The sequence below is a fragment of the Solanum dulcamara genome, chromosome 12 (assembly GCF_947179165.1).
Source record: "Solanum dulcamara chromosome 12, daSolDulc1.2, whole genome shotgun sequence".
Lineage (NCBI taxonomy): Eukaryota > Viridiplantae > Streptophyta > Magnoliopsida > Solanales > Solanaceae > Solanum > Solanum dulcamara.
The window spans coordinates 65615885-65635217 of NC_077248.1; the positions used below are offsets into that span (position 1 = coordinate 65615885).

General features: G+C 34.2%; 1 protein-coding gene and 1 long non-coding RNA gene across 2 annotated transcripts; one reads left to right on the forward strand and one right to left on the reverse strand.

Moving 5' to 3' along the window:
- Positions 1-1325: 1325 nt before the first annotated feature.
- LOC129876508 (polyadenylate-binding protein-interacting protein 9-like) lies at positions 1326-9698 on the forward strand. Its single transcript, XM_055951962.1, has 10 exons — positions 1326-2048; positions 3335-3445; positions 3539-3583; positions 4837-4909; positions 5274-5386; positions 5533-5592; positions 6077-6124; positions 6209-6277; positions 8331-8392; positions 9438-9698. Exons 1-10 carry the CDS (start codon positions 1755-1757, stop codon positions 9493-9495), a joined length of 933 nt encoding a protein of 310 aa, XP_055807937.1. The 5' UTR covers positions 1326-1754; the 3' UTR covers positions 9496-9698.
- Positions 9699-16518: 6820 nt separating this feature from the next.
- LOC129875527 (uncharacterized) lies at positions 16519-18974 on the reverse strand. The gene is made up of 4 exons (XR_008763212.1): positions 18849-18974; positions 18663-18754; positions 18007-18053; positions 16519-17139 (listed from the first exon to the last, which is right to left on the reverse strand). It is a non-coding gene; the product is annotated as an uncharacterized LOC129875527 (long non-coding RNA).
- Between the last annotated feature and the right edge of the window lie 359 nt (positions 18975-19333).

The following is a 19333-nucleotide window of genomic DNA, read 5'->3' on the forward strand; positions in this document are numbered from 1 at the left end:
ATTTAACACATATTTCAAAAATATTCTTGCAAAAAGTAAGAAATTCTGCAAAGATATATTAGGTATATATATTCATTCTTGTTCTAGTGTAAAACCACTTGTTTTACTCTACTAATCTATGAGGAATACATAATTCATTTGGAACTTTAGTTGTGTTTAGTTTTCAATTTTTTATTAGCATAATACAATTAAACATCTAATTATGAAAACATATATATTTAGACATCTTACTTTGGTTTTAGTTGGTCCTCTAAATATTTCAAATTTGATAATGCATATTTAGAATGCAACTCCTTAAAAGGTGTTTAAATGTGCATTTTCAAAATTTAAATATTCGTAAGACGTACTTATGTCAAGTTAAAGAGTTTAGATAATCACAATAAAACTTGAGATGTTCAACTACCAGTGCATATCAAATTAAAATATTTATCTATGTATTATGTTACTTTTAGTTGATAATTATTAATATTAGACTGATGTGTCTGATACCAAGGAAAATATTTTTTTTCTAAAGGAATAAAAAATCAAATGATTTTAGTACTTTATAAATTTATTTTATTTTTATTCTTTTACAAAATCATCTTCATTTTGTGACATAATTAACGTAAAAAAATAAAAATAAAATCATCTCTTAAAATTTTGTTGCATACAAATCTTTGTTCCTATGCATCAAAGGGTGTAATCGATGGTTAATGAAGTGCGTTAATAATATATATTTGTGAAATTTATCAAATTGTGTTAAATTATTTTTATTTATAATAAGATTTATTGTAAGTAATTGTTACTATTTTTTAAAGTAAAGATAAGATCTGCATATATATTATCCTTTTTAAATCCACTTACCTGATTATACTAGCTGTGTTGATGTTGCATATTGATCTGAACTCGATTGTTATAAAAATAAGAGAGAAATATTAAAAACACCCATAAACTGGACGTGAATTGTTATTTTCATTTCCGAACTATTAACAACCTTAAAAATACTCCTTTTCTTGGCTAACTGAACTTAAATACACCTCTAATCTTGCAACATGGGTGAAATAAACCCCTAAATTCTCGTCAAGTTTAGGAGTGTTTTTAACACTTTTCTCGATTTTTTATTAAGAGTCCCATGCTTATAAAAGAGTTTGAGATCACTTGCTGTGTCATGTGACAGATCAGAAGGGTATCTAAGTTTAGTTAGCCAAGGAATATTTTTAAATCTGTCAATAATTTTGAGATACAACTAATAATTTATGCCAAGTTTAGAGATATTTTCGGTGCGTCTCAAATAATAAAAATCTCCTCGATATGTGTACCCAATATGCAATGCCGCAAAAGAGTTGCAATTTGCAAAAGGCCAAAGCCCAAAGCCACCTGTTGTTTTCTTGATAAACCACACCACCAAAATCCATTACTCAACCTATGATCAAATTTGTCAAAAACCCCTTCTTAGTTCTCTCTCTCTCTCTCTCTCTCTCTGTTGTCTTCTATCTCACTCATCATTTCGTTTGATTCCCCAAATGGGTCTCTATCAATAGGCTTTTCTTGAACACATTTTGGTCTTAATAATTCAATTCAGATAAAAGATTTGAGTTTTTGATCTGTACCCTTACTTTATTTTACATATTTCTATATTGGGTTGTGTAAAGATTAGATTTTTGCTGAAAAAAAAAATCTGATCTTTAATTTATTGGAATCGAGAATTCCTGTTTCTTTTTCTGTTTTTTGTTAAAAATTTGAGTTTTTCTTGTGGGGTTTTTGTTTTTGTTTCAATGGCGGCTGGTGCAAAAGGGTGTGATGAGATAGATGTTATTGAGGTTGATGTGCCAAATGTGAAGTGTGAATCTGTAGTTAATGGCGATGTTAAAGTGTCTGATTTGGTGTCAAATGGAAAATCAGACTATGAAATGCAAGATATAGTTGTTGACATGTTGAATAATCTTAAGCTGAATCCAATGGCTAAGGAATTTGTTCCTTCCTCGTATAATCGTGATCAGATAATTTTCAACAATTTTGTGACAGCTGATAAGACTATAGGAGGTGATGGTTTCAGAAATAACAGAAGGGTATTGTTAATTCTCTTATGGTTTAATGTTTTTGAAGGGTTGTTGAGATCTTATGTTCTTGTGTTTAGCTGTTTTAAGGTATTTTTGTTGACCGAACAATTATTAGTTGGATGATTACTTGGAATAATTGCAAATTTGATGTTGCTATAGTCTATTTTGTGGTCTTTTTTGACAACTGAACAATTGTTAGTTGGATGATTACTTGGAATAATTGCAATTTTGATGTTGCTATAGTCTGTTCTAAGGTCCTTTTTTCATGACCGAGCATGGTTTAAAGGATCCTGTTGAATTTCGTCGAATTTTATGTGTGTGTACAATAATTTGTGCCTGTAATAGTTGGAATTGGGGGTAATGTAACTGTTATTTTCATGCTTGTTAGAGATATGCTTATATTTATTTGATAAGAAATGTTTTTTTTGGATATTCCATGTATTTTGGGGAACTGTTGATCCTATGAGGGTTTTAAATTATTAGTTTCCACTTTAAGTGGTTGCAACGGTCCAAATGTGTTTTGGCATTAATCATTTTCAAGAGCGGTTTATTGAACATGATTTAGAAACCAGGATTTCACAATTATCCGGGAAACGTGGAATGTATAAAGGTTTAAAATTGCAAAAAAGGTTGAGGATCATTGGTCTATTAGTAGGGCACTTCTGGCATTCCATGTGTTAAAAACAGAAAATTGGCATTAAGTTAGTTAAATAGGATCAATTACTTTGGTTTGCTTAGCTGGTACGAGTGTATGAGTATCATCTAAGCACGTGCTGAATCATCTAAGCACGTGCTGAATCATCTAAGCACGTGCTGAATCATCTAAGCACGTGCTAGTTGTGCCATTTCATTACATTGGATCATTATAGTGGATAGCATGGAATTTGTCGTTTAATGTGCACGTGCTAGTTGTTCCGTTTCATTACATTGGCTGTTTTGTGATACTAAACAGAACTTTTGCTATATGTGGATGAGATATAAAGGGTTAATTTGTCATTTCATATACGGCAACTCAAAATTTTGGTCAGAACATTAAATTTGCTTGCATTCAAATGAAAAAAGTGCATAATAGCCCAGTGGTAGTCTGGTAGATGCTACTAGTGGAAAACCACTATATATCTACCTACTTGATTTTTTAATTTACTATGATGTCGTGTAACTCAATTTGCGGTCTTGTTTAATGCCTTAATCACCAATCTAAATCATGAGCAACCATCTCAAGCGATTGCGTTTGTCATGTTTTCTTGTGTGCGGAAGTTTCTTATCTTTTTGTCTCACTTTTCTTTTATTCACAGAGAGGAAACAACTTTAACCAGGGCAGAAGGAGAATGAACAGTAGATCTTTTAGAGCTCAAAGAGAAGATAGCATTAGGCGAACAGTCTATGTTTCTGACCTTGATATCAATGTATGCAATGATCTACAATTGTTGAATTTTGTATGATGTTTTATATTAGTATTTATGTAATTTTTCTCATTTTTCCTTTACCTTTAAATATAGATCACGGAAGAGCAGCTTGCTGCGCTATTTAGTGCCTATGGACAAGTAAGTCACTTTACCCTTCTGAACATTGATTGAATCATCATATTATGTATTTGTGTTTTTATGTGCATGCTTCTTTTAATAACTTGAGACAGCAAGAAATAAGTAATTCCCTTCCCTCTCTGTTGATTTGTATAAAGCTGATCTATCCGTGCTGACTCGGACTACCTGTAAAATGACTATAGTAGATTACTCCTCTAAGCATAACATAAAGAAAAAGCAGCCAGGCGGTTATATTTATATATATTTTTTCATTTTAAACCCAGTGAGTTTCTTCCGACTTTTTTTGAGAAGCACATAGTTTGTCCTAAAAAGAGGACCTCTCCAGTCGGGGAACATATAAACTATTTACCTAAACCTTTAGGTCATGAGTGGATCCTATGTTAGCCCCATGAGGTTGTTCTCTAACTAGAAAAGTAAATGCTTGAGCTTTCGTGAAAAGGGTCTCCTCGCTTATTGACTTGAATCACTGCTTGAGCCCCCTCATCAATTTTAGATTTTTTTTGTAAATCTCTATTATTAATTTTAGATTTTTTGTATTTCACCAAAATAGATATATGTCTTCAGTTTCCAGCAACCTCCAGTCCCCATTTGGCAGAAAAATCATCTCCTTTTAGCAATTTGCAAAAAAAATGAGAAGTATGCTCCACTTCACTTTTGTGAAGATGCCTTTGAGAAAAAGGAACTAGCCCTCATGTTTATCAGTGTTAAGGCATACACAAATTTATGTATACAAAGACTTAAGACATTTCAAAGAATCCCCCTATGGTTCCATATAGAGGAACTTGGGTTGTTGGTTCTTGTCGTCTCCTAACTTCCATCATCACACTCAAGAGCGTGCAGTTTGGTCCATGGTGGGACCTGTGTGATACTTGGTTTCTCTGGTCGTAGCATTTTTGCCTTAAAAGTTGAGCTCTACATCTCATGCTTTGTCCTTTCCTGGTGCCTTTAATGAGATTGACATTTCCATACACTCATTTCAACTATTTACTATTGGGATTGAAAATCTGTGTAAGAAGTTTGATAGGTGCAGAAGGGCATAGATTTAATATGTTTGTGTTGGGGCTGCAATGTGTGGGTAAACGTTCAATGAAGTCATGATGTTTATGTTCCTGATTGTCATCTTAATTTGCCTTTTGCAATGACTTAGTCAGAATGTTTCCGAAAGTAGATTGTCTTCATATAACTTCTTGATGTGTTACTCTATTAAAGATTGTAAGAGTGGTTGTTTTCATTTTGGTGGTGCTTATTTGCAGGTCGTGGACTGCCGAGTTTGTGGTGATCCACACTCCCGCCTTCGCTTTGCTTTTGTGGAGTTCGCTGATGAATGTAAGTACTCGCTCTGTCCCAATTTGTGTGACACACTTTTTTATAAGTCATTCCCAAAAAGAATTGACACATTTTCTTATTTGACAAATATTTAATGATTCTATCAACATTTTACCCATGTTGGGACTTGGGTCCCATTTATTTGGCAAAAAATCCTCAGAAGGTGTAATATTCTATTTAAAAATTCATTTATTTAAAGGGTGGTTTTGGAACATTGCAAAGTCTTCTCGTATTTCTTAAACTCTGTGTCCAGTCAAACTATATCACCTAAATTGGGACGGTGGGAATAGTATGTTTTGACTGAAAGTCTTAAGTTTGTTGAACAGTTGAAACTAATAATGTCATTTGGAATCATTCTGAACAGATTCTGCAAAAGCAGCACTTAGTCTTTGTGGGACAATTTTAGGTTTCTCTCAACTCAAGGTTCTACCTTCAAAAACCGCTATTCTACCTGTGAATCCTACATTCCTTCCAAGGGTATGCAAATCTTTGGCATTTCATTGTGCTTGTATGTGGAGAATATTACTTAAAGAATTTGTTTATGGCTCTATCTCATCCTTGTGTAGTCGATGTCTAATAATTGCTTTCTTGTCAATTGACATGTTGTTTTGTTTTATATGCAGTCAGAGGATGAGCGTGAGATGTGCGCAAGGACAGTCTATTGTACAAATATCGATAAGATGGTATGGTGTTTCATGTTTTAAATCTTCTGAAATACCCGTGTTTTTTACTTGATGGTATCTTTTAGATATTTTTATCGCTTGTGCACACACCAATTGTTGTATTATCTGACTCGTTGCCTCAAAACATGTTAAGCGCTTTGCCTTAGTTAATGTGTGTTTAGGATCGTCGTCAAGGCTCTAAGACATACTTTTTCTTGCCAATGAGCCTTTTCATGAAAAGGCTGCATTAAACCGTTGATATTTCAAAATTTTCATTGTCCATATATTTGTTATTCGTGATTATAATTATTAGTCTTGGGACTAACATATATATGTATATTTTTTCTCCATTTGTGCCTTTTTTCATTAAACTCCACTCTTTATTTTCCCTTTGCTCTTAAAGCCCCAATAGACCTTAGAGCTTTTTTTGCGCTTCTCACTTTTGATGACACTGCTCGCTGCTTCATTTCATATTTCAGAAATAAATGTACTCTATGCTCAACAGGTTTCTCAAGCTGATGTCAAATTCTTTTTTGAGACAAGATGTGGTGAGGTCAGTATGATGTTCAAAAGCTCTCAATAAAACGGGTAATCTTGACTTAAGAGGGGAAGCTGAATGATGATTCTTCCTTTACAGGTTTCTCGTCTGAGGCTTTTGGGGGATCAAGTGCACTCTACCCGTATCGGTTTTGTTGAATTTGTTATGGTATGTTGTTTCTTCTGAGATGTTCATCTTTTAAGCTTCTTCCCCTCTACATGAACCTTGTCCTTCTGTACCTTTCAGTTCAAGGCAAACCCGGGTTCTTCCTTCTGCCATCTCCAAAATCAGACCTCCATATATTTAGTAGGCATTTGAACATGAATTGGGTATTAGTTAGAAAAAAGTTAGTAGTATTTTATTAAAAAGGATATTTGAAAATTGTAATTGTGTTTTGACATGCATTTCACTTGAAGAAATGTTGTACTTTTGTTTGCAGCACCTTTTCAAACTTTGAACCAACTTCAAGTTTGAGTTGGAAAATTGTGACAATTTGTAAACCAAATATCAATTTGGAAATACTTTTTTGGGGAAAAAGGGAATTTTTACAAGAGCATGTGAATATCCCATTGCCATCATCACCGTACCCACTTCCAATCCTTCGTCCTCGGTTGCAAAATCTTTCCACAAGTCTTGTGGCTGCTAATGCTTATAAATGGATGATGATGGCGAAGAAATGGGTTTGAGAATATTTCACAAAATCTAATAGTAGACCCATTGTATGTTTCACTTGTCAAATTTTGAGGAGTCTCACATAACCAAATAACCGGTACTGAAATTACAAAAAATCTAACTGAAACGAATTTGTTTCGGTTGGATTAATTCTCTACATCTATGAGCCTTCCTAGACACCTTAAGTATACCTATCCATTCCATAATTTCCAGCTGAATCCGTGTAAGAACAACCTCACTATGTACCGTTACTCTTGTGAAGATTGTGCTAAACCTTTCCATAGCATAAATCTATGTCTAGGTTGTGCTACAGCAGTCCATATAAGTTTAGCAGTGTCCAGTCTTCTTTGTGGCCCAAGGATACACTACTATAAACAAATGTTTTTTCCACCGCGAGTTAGTAGGAAATTGTGCTATAGAACATGATTTTCCCACTCATTTCCCACCGAACCAGCTCACTAGCTCACCGTGCAAATGCACGGTGAGAAATATATTCTCACTGAAATGGTGGGAAGCTTCCTAATTTTTCCGTATGAAAACATTACTATTTTTTTGTTTTCTCACCGATTCAATCAAAATATCTGTGAAAATAGCCACGGAACATTTTTCAGTGGGAAAATAGTGATTATTTAGTAGTGATGGCAATGTAACTACTAGTTATCGAAAAGTTTCCTCCCACTGTAAGGTTGTATTTTCCATGGTGGTACCAGGTCCTCCTTTAGCCCATTGAGCTTTTTCCAATACCAACTAGAGTCTGTCTTGGGGAGCTTGATGTGTCCAAATATCAGAATATCTTTTATGTAAATGCCATGAACCCACTCGACCAAAAGTGAAGCTTTGTGTTCTACTAATTGCCACAGCAGTTTTCCGATCAGAAGCAATATTCGAGTTCTTGCAGCCCTTTACATTCAACCACCCAACTTCTTAGGAAAACACACCTGTTCCCAAGATACTAATGCAACCTTCCTCTTTCCTTCATGGGATTCTCGTAATGTCATGTCATGTCAGCATTAACCTTTCGCGCTTTTAATGTACTTCTTTTTATTTCTTTGGTGCCCTTTACCCTAGGGGCACAATTTTGGAGAGGAAGCTCTTTGCTGTTTGGTTTGAGAGGGCTTTTCCAAAAAAAGAAATTTGGTTTTCGGAAAAGTTCGGTGAAAGAGACAACAAGAAAATGCCATCAGTTTTTCCACAAAACAAGATGCAAAATCTCATTACTTGCCCAAAAAAAAAAGAAATCCTCCCCCCCCCCCCCTCCCCCCTCCTTGTTTTTAATATTTTCCCAGTTTTAACTCTATTCTCTTATCTAGATTATTTTGCTTTTTGCTATATTTTCTCTTTAATACAAAGTTACAAGCCAAAAAGAAAGATACAGAACCTCATTATTGCGATATTTTCTCTTTTTGTTGTAAAATTGTCAATTGTTCTGTTAGTCTATAGAGGGAGAAATAACAAACTGGAAATGAGTCTTGACTGTAGTTTTATTAAAACAATCTCTCTTATGGTGGAGCAATGTTCGCCATCAAACTCATACTTGAAAATTGTGCAGGCCGAGAGTGCAATTTTGGCATTGGATCTTTGTGGTGAGATGTTGGGCTCCCAACCTATCAGGTAAGCTTTTTGAGAAGTTGCTTCCGCTGGTCCACACTAACTTTTTTCCTCATGAATGTGTTTTTGTTCTTTCCTTTATGCATTATTCTACTATCGGTATTTTTGAATAGTTTAAGGCACCAGAATTATGCATTTTTAAGTCCTGCCCTTCTAACCGCAATGACTTTCTTCTCTCCCTGTCTAGAATTATCATTATTATCTCAGTCCATGTTTTCCCCTTCTCTATCGTCTGAAATAAAACTACAAATCATGCTTACGGTTTAAAAGGTCAGCGCATTGCATGCTTTGCAGTAGAGTCGATATCAGATAGGTAATAGTATTTGGACAGGCTGAAACGAGGGAATGTAACTAGTTACTGGTCCCCTGTTTCAGGGTTAATATATATAATCGTAATATTCAACTCTATAGATTAAGTTGTAGTTAGTTAAAGACGATCTTTTCCTATATGCATCGAATAAAAAGTACTATTAAGTGATAGCATCCTTAAGTTGTAATAAATCTAAATGCATGTGTGTGTAGCTTAATTTGAACAAGATATGACTAAAATATGTGACTAAATCCCTATCTCTATTCTAATAATAATTAGAATTTTTGTTGCTCGGACTCTTCAAAAATGTCGATGGGTGCATGTGGAATCCTCCAAAAGTATTGTCTTTCGGAGGATCCGACACGGGTGCGGCAACATTTTTGGAGAGTCTTTGCAACATAGATTAGAATACAATGTGATGGCATCTTAATTAAACGAAATCAACATGTTAGGCACTTTAAAACGATTATTGTCGGAGTTTGTAACATTAGCAATCATTAGCTTATAGTACAACGAGTGATTATTCGAGTCAAATGTATGAATTGGAGAAAACGCGAGAGCACTGCACACTGATGCTTTTATAGGAAAAGGGTCATATTTGTTCTATTGTCATAATCTGGCTTGTGACTTCGTATTTGAGGCGATACTTGAAGCTTCTTTCTTCTCTTCCACAGAGGTATTTCAATATATCCAAAGTACATGACTACTTCTAACTTTACAACTTTGCTAATGTTGTAGGGTGAGTCCTTCGAAGACACCTGTGAGGCCACGAGTTTCTGGCCCTGCAATGCATTAGGCGATGCTCGGAAACTCAAGGTCTTGTAAGAGAACTGCACAAGCCCAAAATGGGAAAGGCGAAATGAATATGTTTCTATAATGTCCATCTTTCACTTTACCTTGCCAAATCTAATACTACTTTTTTTGTGCTGCTGGACATGTCTATTGACCTTTGCTTTTGCTAGTGTGTTAATGGTAATGTCCCTACATTTACTACAGTTAGTTCGATTAATCGTATACCGTTTTGAATCTTTTATCGATTACCAAGAATTTCTTGAGGGCCATTTTGGCTCGAAACTCGGTGAATGAAGGATTGTCCTCTACTCTTTTCTACTTAAATATCAGGCTTTGGTCTTCGCGGGAGTCCAAATATACCCTTTTGAATCTCTTCTTGTTTGGTGGTAAAAGTAGCTTTGAGACCATCTTTTTTTTTGTGTAAGATATTACGATTCTCTCTTTTGTTTTGATTTTCTTGTAACACCTTTCTTTAAATTTATTTTTCATTTAATACTCCTTCCATTCCTATTTATTTTTTAATTTGATTTCTTTTTTTACTTGTCAATTTTGACAAAGGACATTTTTTTATTATACCCTCAATTTATTAATATTGAGTTAATATTTTTGAAAAATGTAGTGAATAAATATATTTAAAATTTTATTAATTAATATGGGTAAAATGATACATTATTATATCAATTATTATTTTTTTATTAGGTGTGTCAAGTTAAAATTTGACAAATAAAAAGGAACAGAGGAAGTATAAATAAAATACAAATCAACATATTTGCCCTTCTTATTACTTACAATTTTTTTTAAAAAACAAATAAAATGTGTTGTATCAATTATAGTAGAAAAAAGTACCAAAATAGTTGGAAAATCCACTTGATGGAAAGACCACTAAACAAATTAATTTCCAATAAAGCAAGTAATATTTTAATTTTTTTTAATAAAGTCAAGACCTCTCTAACGGTGTTGTTTGTGTGGTTACTTTTTAGTTGGTATAACGAAATGTTTTCAATTAAAATATATAATTAATGTAACATGAAAAATTGGCTTAAAAAAAGATTTGACGTATTAGAACTCTTACTGCAAATTTTTTATGGAAAATTATGCGGATAAGCAAATATATACTATTTAATTAGCTAACATAGCTATAGTTTGAATTAATTATGGCTCGCGGCAAACATCTAGCTGTAATTACAGTTTGAGTTTTGTATAATTCGCGCAATTATATAGTTGAGTTTTGTATAATTCATGCGATTTATACAAACGTTGTGCTCGAATCGAATTGTATAGCAAAATATACAAACACTACAAATTGTATAGCGAATTATACAAATGTTGTGCATGAATTGTTTAGTGAAATATACAAACGTTATGTAAAAATTGCGAATTGTATAGCGAATTATACAAACGTATACAAATGCTGCACGAATTATACAAACGCGGCTATAACTATAGTTAGGAATTGTAATTAGCAAACTATAGCTATGGAGCATAATTAAAATATATTTGAGTGGCTATATGCGAAAATTCCCTATTTTTTTATGGCCAAGACTTCTTTCTGTCTTGATTTGCGGATAGCATAATCAACAATAATTGATTATCCGATAGGATAGCTTGGTACACAAAATATTTTCTCGCTGCCTCATAAAATAGACTCCATACAATTTCGTCAATGTTCAATTTCAATTTTAGTATGATGTGAAATGTTTGACCAAAATAACAATCATCAAAAAATGTATGGTACGAATGAAAAATCGAAAAGTTGTTTTTTTCCAAAAAGATACTAAGAAAAAGGATGAATTTGAATAACATCTATTCACGTTAAAGTTGCGATCCTTTTTTAAAAATATTATAATGAATGTCTTGCTTGAACTAGTATTCGTTGTTTGATTTACAAATTTTCCAACTGATAGTCCATCAAAAATAATTTTTTTATTTAAAAGTTAAGAGTAACGTTTGAATATATTGGGCATGTTATTGTTGTTTTATAATATTATGGATCTATAAAATATACACCAATAGAAATTATGATTGTTCCATCCTTTACTAGAGATCTCGTGTTTGAATTTTTTAAAAATGAAAATATTATGTTGGGCTACTCGGATTGGCCAAATTCAAATTTAATCGGATTCAATAAAAATATCAAAGTATAAAAAATATACACGATGTGACCTATTGACTTTGTGAAGCACTATATTGACAAGTTCTTTCATTTTAATAATAATAATGTTAATTAAAAGGACAGTTGACTGTAACGTAACGCTGACCCATTTTGTCAATGACTCAAAATATAAACTATCAACAAAGTTGACAACTCAACAACAAAAAAAATAATTTTAAAAATAACAATAATAAATAAATAATAAAAACAAAGTTTGCTAAAATTCTCAATTCCCTTTCCTCTTAGATAAAGATTTCGATTTCGCGTTTTTCGAGTTTTCGATAGAAAAAAATTGTTTATAAACTTGTCAAGCAATTCACAATTTTATTTATTTAATTATATTTTTGTAGTTTGGTAGCTTGGTTTGGAGATGAATTATGCAAGTATTAAATCTTGCATAAGTAATATCATGTTTATAATTACGTCAGTTAAGAAGTAAGTTATTCATCATGTATAAAATTAATACAGTGCTTGATTTACAATTTAGAAACTTGCTTAACTAAAACATGCACTATAAATTACATGAGGAAATAAATTTATGTATTATTTTATGCAAGACAGAAGGTGAAATAATTAATACATATCTAGCTAATACGCGAATAGATGAACCCAACATAACTAAATACTAGCATAAATTATATATATATATATATATATATATATATATATATATATATATATATATATATATATATATTTTCATAGCTAATACCTGCATTATTAATATATACTTGTATAACTCTAACACGCCTAACGTGCCCCAATTAAATTAAAATCTTATGACATGTATAATTTGCATCCACAAGTTTTAGCCTTAGTTACGTAATTGAAGTACAATAATTTGTCCTTTTAATTGATTGATGATATTGGTCAAGTCTTATAGTCATCAAATGAGATGGTATAATAAATCAAGGCACCTTTAAAACTTTAATAAGAGTTTTGAACATTGTTTCATGTATAATAATTAGGTGATGACTTTTAAAGTGCATATAATAACAAATAATTATTTAGGTAATTATTAAATAATTTTATGTGTCGTCTGATTTATCATATTTAAAATTTACAGTTATTCCAACACTTCACTCCCTAACCCCGTAAGCCTCATTCTCACTGTCTCAACAACCCTTACCTCTATTCTCATCTTTCATAATATATAAACTCTTTTTATAATAATATTTTTATTTACATATTAAATAAATAAGAAAGCCACTTATTTATACACCATTTATGACAACAACAAATATACGTGATTGTGTGGTGCATGATGAAAAATAAAACGTGCAAATGTAGCTCATGACTTTTTCTCAAAAGAGTAAGTCCTTCTAGACTGCAGCCCACACTAGTCAGCTCTTCCTAGAAAAATAATATCTTAGACTTTTTCTACCATATGTACCATTATTGTAGGGACGTAACAAAATTAGCCTATGAAAATATAATTCATTTCATTCGCTGAAGTTTACATACTATTTCACCGACTCATGAAAATATGTCCAATTCATCTCATTTACATGTTGGTTGAGTAATAATATGATATATAATTCAAATTGACTCTTGATAAAATGTGTCATATTTTTTTTATAACTATACACATCAATTTTAATTAAAATAGATTGACAAGTGAGGCATGCTCAAGTCGTTGAACATCTCTACTATAGTCCATAGGTGCTCCTAGAACCATATTTTTTTTAATAATTTGATCTGAATATGTCTAATAAAAACAGTTTATCAATTCAAATGCTTGATCGGAACAAGTTATAATTCGAATGTCTAAATAAAATTTACTTGTCAAATATATATATATATGACTACTTCTAGTCCTTATGAAACAAATATGATCAACACCTCCCCTTTGCAACTTTCCTCGAAAGTACTTCCATTTTATGAAATCACTCCTTTAAAAACTTACCAAATTAATTAATTCCCACATCAAGAAAAAACCTCACTTCTTAAATTTTTCTTATACCAAAATCAAAAAATATAGTATTTGTTACAATTGACTTAATTATCCAAAAAATGTCCACTAGAGAAGGTGTGAAGATAGTCATAATAGACACAGAGTATATACAAACAGATGCCAACAACTTCAAATTTGTAGTTCAAAAATTCACCGGCAAGAATTCTTCTACTCCGGCGCCGGTAAAGGCTACACCGGCGGCATATCGCCGGCGACCTGATCATGACGATAAGTTTTTGAAGGATTTGTCCCCTATAGATGAACTTCTTGGCCTTCATGCAGATGAAGTAGTACGTTAGAGGAAATTTATTATCTGGCAAGTTCTACATTTCATCGGTCGGTCAAAAAATAATTACATTTGCTAGTTATATATATATACATGCACATTGTTATGTATAAAATATGTATATTTCATGTATATTATATATTAATATACAAAAAAATATACATTTTTCGGCTGTTATTGTTTTTGTTGGCATATATAGTATAACAATCTATAGAATTTTTACAAAAGAATTTATCATCTAGTATATATGCGTAACATTAAAAAAAATGACTTTATAGTGAGATGTACCAAATACCAATAAAGAGGTTGAGATGAACCATCATGTCATATGCATTTACCATATCTTGTATTTAAGTTCTATGCACTAAATGATATAAGAAGTATTTACATAATCAATTCATTTATTAGGGGCGGAACCCATCGGTGGCCCCTCAAAGTTGACACCAACTTTCACTTAGACATTTCAACTAAGATTTGTTCATTTTAGACACCTCAAGTAAGGTTCCAATGTGTCATTTTGACACTTTTTTTTACAATCACCCAAATATCTAAAGTGTGTGTAATACACTTGCCGCTGATGTGTCAAAGTGACCAATTAAATGAAGTTAATGACCACTTTTTTTCTAATCAAAAGTCATTATTTTAAAATTATATGTATCACCCTAGACTATTTTGAGACCATATTCTCAGCCCCCACTCTCTCTCTAAAAAAAGAAGCCCTAGGAGTTCTTCTCTCTCTCTTCTTCTTCTCCATTTCCAACAAGAAGAGTTCCAAGAGCTTCAAGATTTGAGTCCTCCATTGAAAACCCAACATCAAGGTTTTCTTCAAGTCTTCACTAAGGTATGTAAGGCTATCCAAAGCGTGGGTTGAGTCCACCCATGTGCCCTATTCTTGCTTTGAAGTTAGATGTTCATGAAAATGGAGTTTCTTGGTATGGTTTATGTTTGAATGAATTTTGTCCCCTAATTATTTGATTCTATATGTGTTGATGTTGTTGAGCTAAGAAGTCCCTAAAATGAGCCTTTATGTGAGTATGAGTTGATGAAGATGAGTTGTTAAATATGTTTTATTGATCTTTTTTTTTCTTATGTAGATTTTGACAAAGGATGTTATTTTCTTAAAAATGTTGCCTATTATAAAATGTCGATTTAAAGTCTTGAAGTTGTGATGAGTCTCAAAGATTTTCTCAAATGGATGGAGGAAGTGATTGATTATATCTATATGTTGCTATAAATGTGCATTTAAATTTCTTTTGAAGATATGATTGAGATTGATCGGATGGTGTGATTGAAAGAGATTTGATTGTGATAGAGTTGATGAGTTGGCAAGGTTATAATGAGACTTGTCGATATGATTTGATTGAGTTGATTGGATGGAGTTTTATGAGCATTGAGTTTTGGGAGGAGTATCGAGCACCGAATTGGGCAAGAGTATAGTCCATACTCGAACCCAATAACTACATCGCCAAACGTAGGGGGGATGGAACCGTTAAAGTCGGATGCTTCCCCGAGATGTTTGTCCTGACATTATAGGACCTGGTTGGATTGGATCCATGATTGGTTGATTCGTTCATACCTTGGCAAAGTATGAACGGACGCGGCAACAACGTCGGTTTGTTGTACTTTCACTGGCTCATAAGTGATGGTTGTCGGGTAAGAGAAACTCCCAAATAGGTCTTGCTAGTACTCTGAGTCAGATTGAGTTGAATTGTATGTGATTGATCCCGTCTAAATCATATTCTTGTTTAGACTTAGGACACTTGATTGAGTTGTCATTTCTTTGAGTTGAGACTCCGAGTTAACTTGATTCTTTCTTGATGTTCGTTGCATTCGGCCATTTTACATACTCGTACATTCCATGTACTGACGCCATTTGGCCTGCATCGTTTCATGATGCAGAGACAGGTACTAGAGATCATCAACCGGCGCTCCGTTGAGGATCCGCATACACTCCCAGCTAGTTGGCGAGTCCTCCTAGTTTTCGGAGGATGTTGAACTTTCTTGTATAGTTTTTTTTGTTGTTGTTTCCTTGTTTTGATTGTTGGTAGCCATGGACTTGTCATTGGAACCTCTTAGACTTTGATAGAGGCTTCATAGACTGGAGTGTGGGGAGGTCGAAACCGTTATTTTGGGGAGTCTTATTATATTGTTTTGTTGGGTTGTAAATGTTTGGCCTTCGGCCCCCATATATGAACAATATTTTATTAATTGAGTTTTTCCGCTAAGTGAATGTGATTGAATGAAGGTGTGACTGGACCAGGTGGTTCGCTCGGAGGTCAGAAATGGCCTTCGAGTGCCGGCCACGCTTAGGATACCCTCCCGGGGCGTGACAAATACTTCTCCCAAGACTCAATATGCTCATATCTATCAGGAGAGTAAAATACACAAAATACTCAAAATAGACGTTTTAATATAAAAATGCTCAATTCGTTTATACTCAAAATTCTCATTCTCAAAATAATAATAATTAAGAGACTTCTCAAACTCAACTCATGCTTAAACTCTTTCTAAATCAAAGATGAAAATAATCATTCTTTGAACTTAAAATAATGCCCTGTAGCCTCCTGTTAATAGATGTGATGCACGGCACACCGATAAACAAGTCTCTACTAGACACGGTTTGTGGACACTCCAAGGAAGGACTGCTCTGATACCACTTCTGTCACAACCCAACCCCGTAGGCCGTGACGAGTGCCTGAACTGTACACACACATGTACCCCTGCCAACTATACATAACCCACCTCCTATTTGTACTCAAAATGCACCAACAGGTAAGAAAACACACAAGTCGACAAGGCTGTAGTAATGTATAGGGTTGTTCCATAACACGCATATACATGAGCCGACAAGGCCGCCACGACACAGGGAACGCCCCCAAATCATAAGTCATATTAGTACAACTGTACATACATATATATACAACTCATCTACCACTCGTATACAACTCGTATGCAGCTCATACACACCTCATATACAACCCACGTACACATAAAACCCACATACGTACAACCCACATCCGTACAATCCACATACACATACAATCCACATACATACAACCCACATCCGTACCCATAGACCTCTAAGAGTAAGAAAATAGTAACATAAGGCAGGACAGGGCCCCCGTCGTACCCGTGAGCAAAACAAATATAGACAATAAGGTTTAGTACCCAAAATCAGGCTCCAGCACAATGGAGCACTTCCAGACAGCTGAGTAGGACTCCTATGCTGGCGGATCCCCAAACAGTGTATCTGTACCTGCGGGCATGAACGCAGCCCCCGAAAAAGGGGGTCAGTACGATATATGTACTAAGTATGTGAAACATAATATAGCATGACATAGCTGGAAACATATCTGACACAGAGAAGCATGGAATAAAATGTCATATAAGGAACCTGTACCTAAATCCTAGGAATCATAAACATGCAAGCTGAAATTATACAATATAGCCGGCCCTTTCAGGGACCTGGTGAAGCATACCTGTAGGACCATCATAGGTCCGGCGCCATCACCACCTTATTACATCACATCATCATAGATATATACATACGTACCCGGCCCTCTAGTGAGGGACTCGGTGAGTTGTTCATGTCATTGCAGTATCATGTTTTTATATAGCATACCCGGCCCTTTAGTGAGGGACTCGATAATAATGCAATGAACTGTGCACAATTACATACCCGGCTCGGGACTCGGTGAAAGAAGTGTTACAGTATACACGAGTGGAGTAGTGAGTAACTATATGCAGTTTAAATTATTATCGGAGACTCGGCCGTATAAGAGGAATAAGCTACCGTCTGAGGATCAGAGTAGTAATGTGATCACCTCAAGTGTCTTCTAGTTGCCATCCGGGGCTACATCAATTAGAATCTCAGGGATCCTAGACATGTACTAAAGTAATACTAGCCCTTTATGAAATCGGAAGCACTTATCATCCTACAGTCTTTAAGACTAGGAGTCTATACATTCATTACTTCTTTAACATATAGAAAGTTCTAGAAAAGTAGTTCAGCATCCAAAAGTGAATAAGAGACACTTAGAAATGAAATTATTTCAGAGATCATGTCACCTTTTACTTACCTCTAAGACATGCCAAAAGAAGAGAAAAAATAGGTTTTACGTACCTCTTACGGGTTACTCTTTATCCCGTTCGCCTCGTCGTCCTTTGAACCTAGGTAACAGGAAAGCAATACGAGTATTAACAACCTTAGACTTTTCAGCGCCTTAGGTTACACACGATTATTCATAGAACTCATCCCCTCGCTCGCATTCTCGACTAGTTCTTTGACTAGTTAAGAAGTTAATGGAAATCGGACAGCACCTCCCCTATAATGTGCCCTATCCGAATACCCAATTACATCCTTAATACCTACATACAACCAACAACATAACCAGCAGCTCATATATATATATAACATGGCAATATTACGCAATATAAACTCCAAACGACTCGCTCGAAACTATGATACCAAAATAAGGTTTCTAGCTTCCATTTTGCAAAACCTTTAACCGTACGAAGAGGGGGTCGTGTGGATGCAACCAGCATCTCCCCCAACTCTTTTAGAACCCATTTAGGCCCTGCAACACACACCACACAACCATCAGCCGCCTCCAAACACACAACGCCTCACTTCGACTACAATTTAACTACGACGACTTCAATTTAGGTTGTTTCTTTCGCTGAGCATATCCACGATTTTTTATACTTTCAGCAGTACACTAGGTACATAACATACTTCAAAACAACCCCATAAAGTCCAAATTTAAAGAAGAACCTTACCTTACCCAAAATTGGCCAAAACTAGCCAAAATTGTGCCTCAGAAACCTCTTTAGCGTGCTGAAAGTTGCGGACTGTTTGAAGCTCATTTTTGCTGCTCCAAAATGGATTTTTTATGATATTAAACACCTCTATACCACCGTAGGATACCTTAAATAATTAATTTACGGAGCGAAATCAGAACGTACCTATTTTTTCCTCCCAAATCCAAGCTCTCTCTCTCTAGCTCAAGGTTTCTTTTTCTTCTTCTCTCTTCTTGAACTCTCTTGAAGAAAAGGACTTATGGGATAAGGATGAGGGAAATAAGTCATAAAACATATATATGTAGGCCACTTAATGGATAAAGATGACTTAAAAGTCATCAACATATATATATATATATATATAAAGGCTACTTAACTAATGGGCTATCTTTACAAGACTTGGGCCTTTTCTTTTATTGGGCCTCAATATACTATTATTATTATGAGAGCCCAAACTACTTATTGCAATAATTATTTAAGCCCAAAAGCTACAAGTCTTCTCTCTTTTTGCAATTCACAAACTACTCTCCAAAATTCCCAATTTTACCCTCGGCCTTCCTCCGTATTCCCACATCAATTTTTCCATGAACACCACACCAGTACAAACTAGAATAAACAAAATAAATCACACGTCATTCCTTGCAAATCAA

Bases quoted from the DNA above. Each gene is read 5' to 3' on its own strand.
- LOC129876508 (XM_055951962.1), top strand. From the start codon at position 1,755: ATGGCGGCTGGTGCAAAAGGGTGTGATGAGATAGATGTTATTGAGGTT. The intron at 5,387-5,532 runs GTATGCAAATCT...TTTTATATGCAG, and splicing joins ATCCTACATTCCTTCCAAGG to TCAGAGGATGAGCGTGAGAT. The intron at 5,593-6,076 runs GTATGGTGTTTC...TATGCTCAACAG, and splicing joins GTACAAATATCGATAAGATG to GTTTCTCAAGCTGATGTCAA.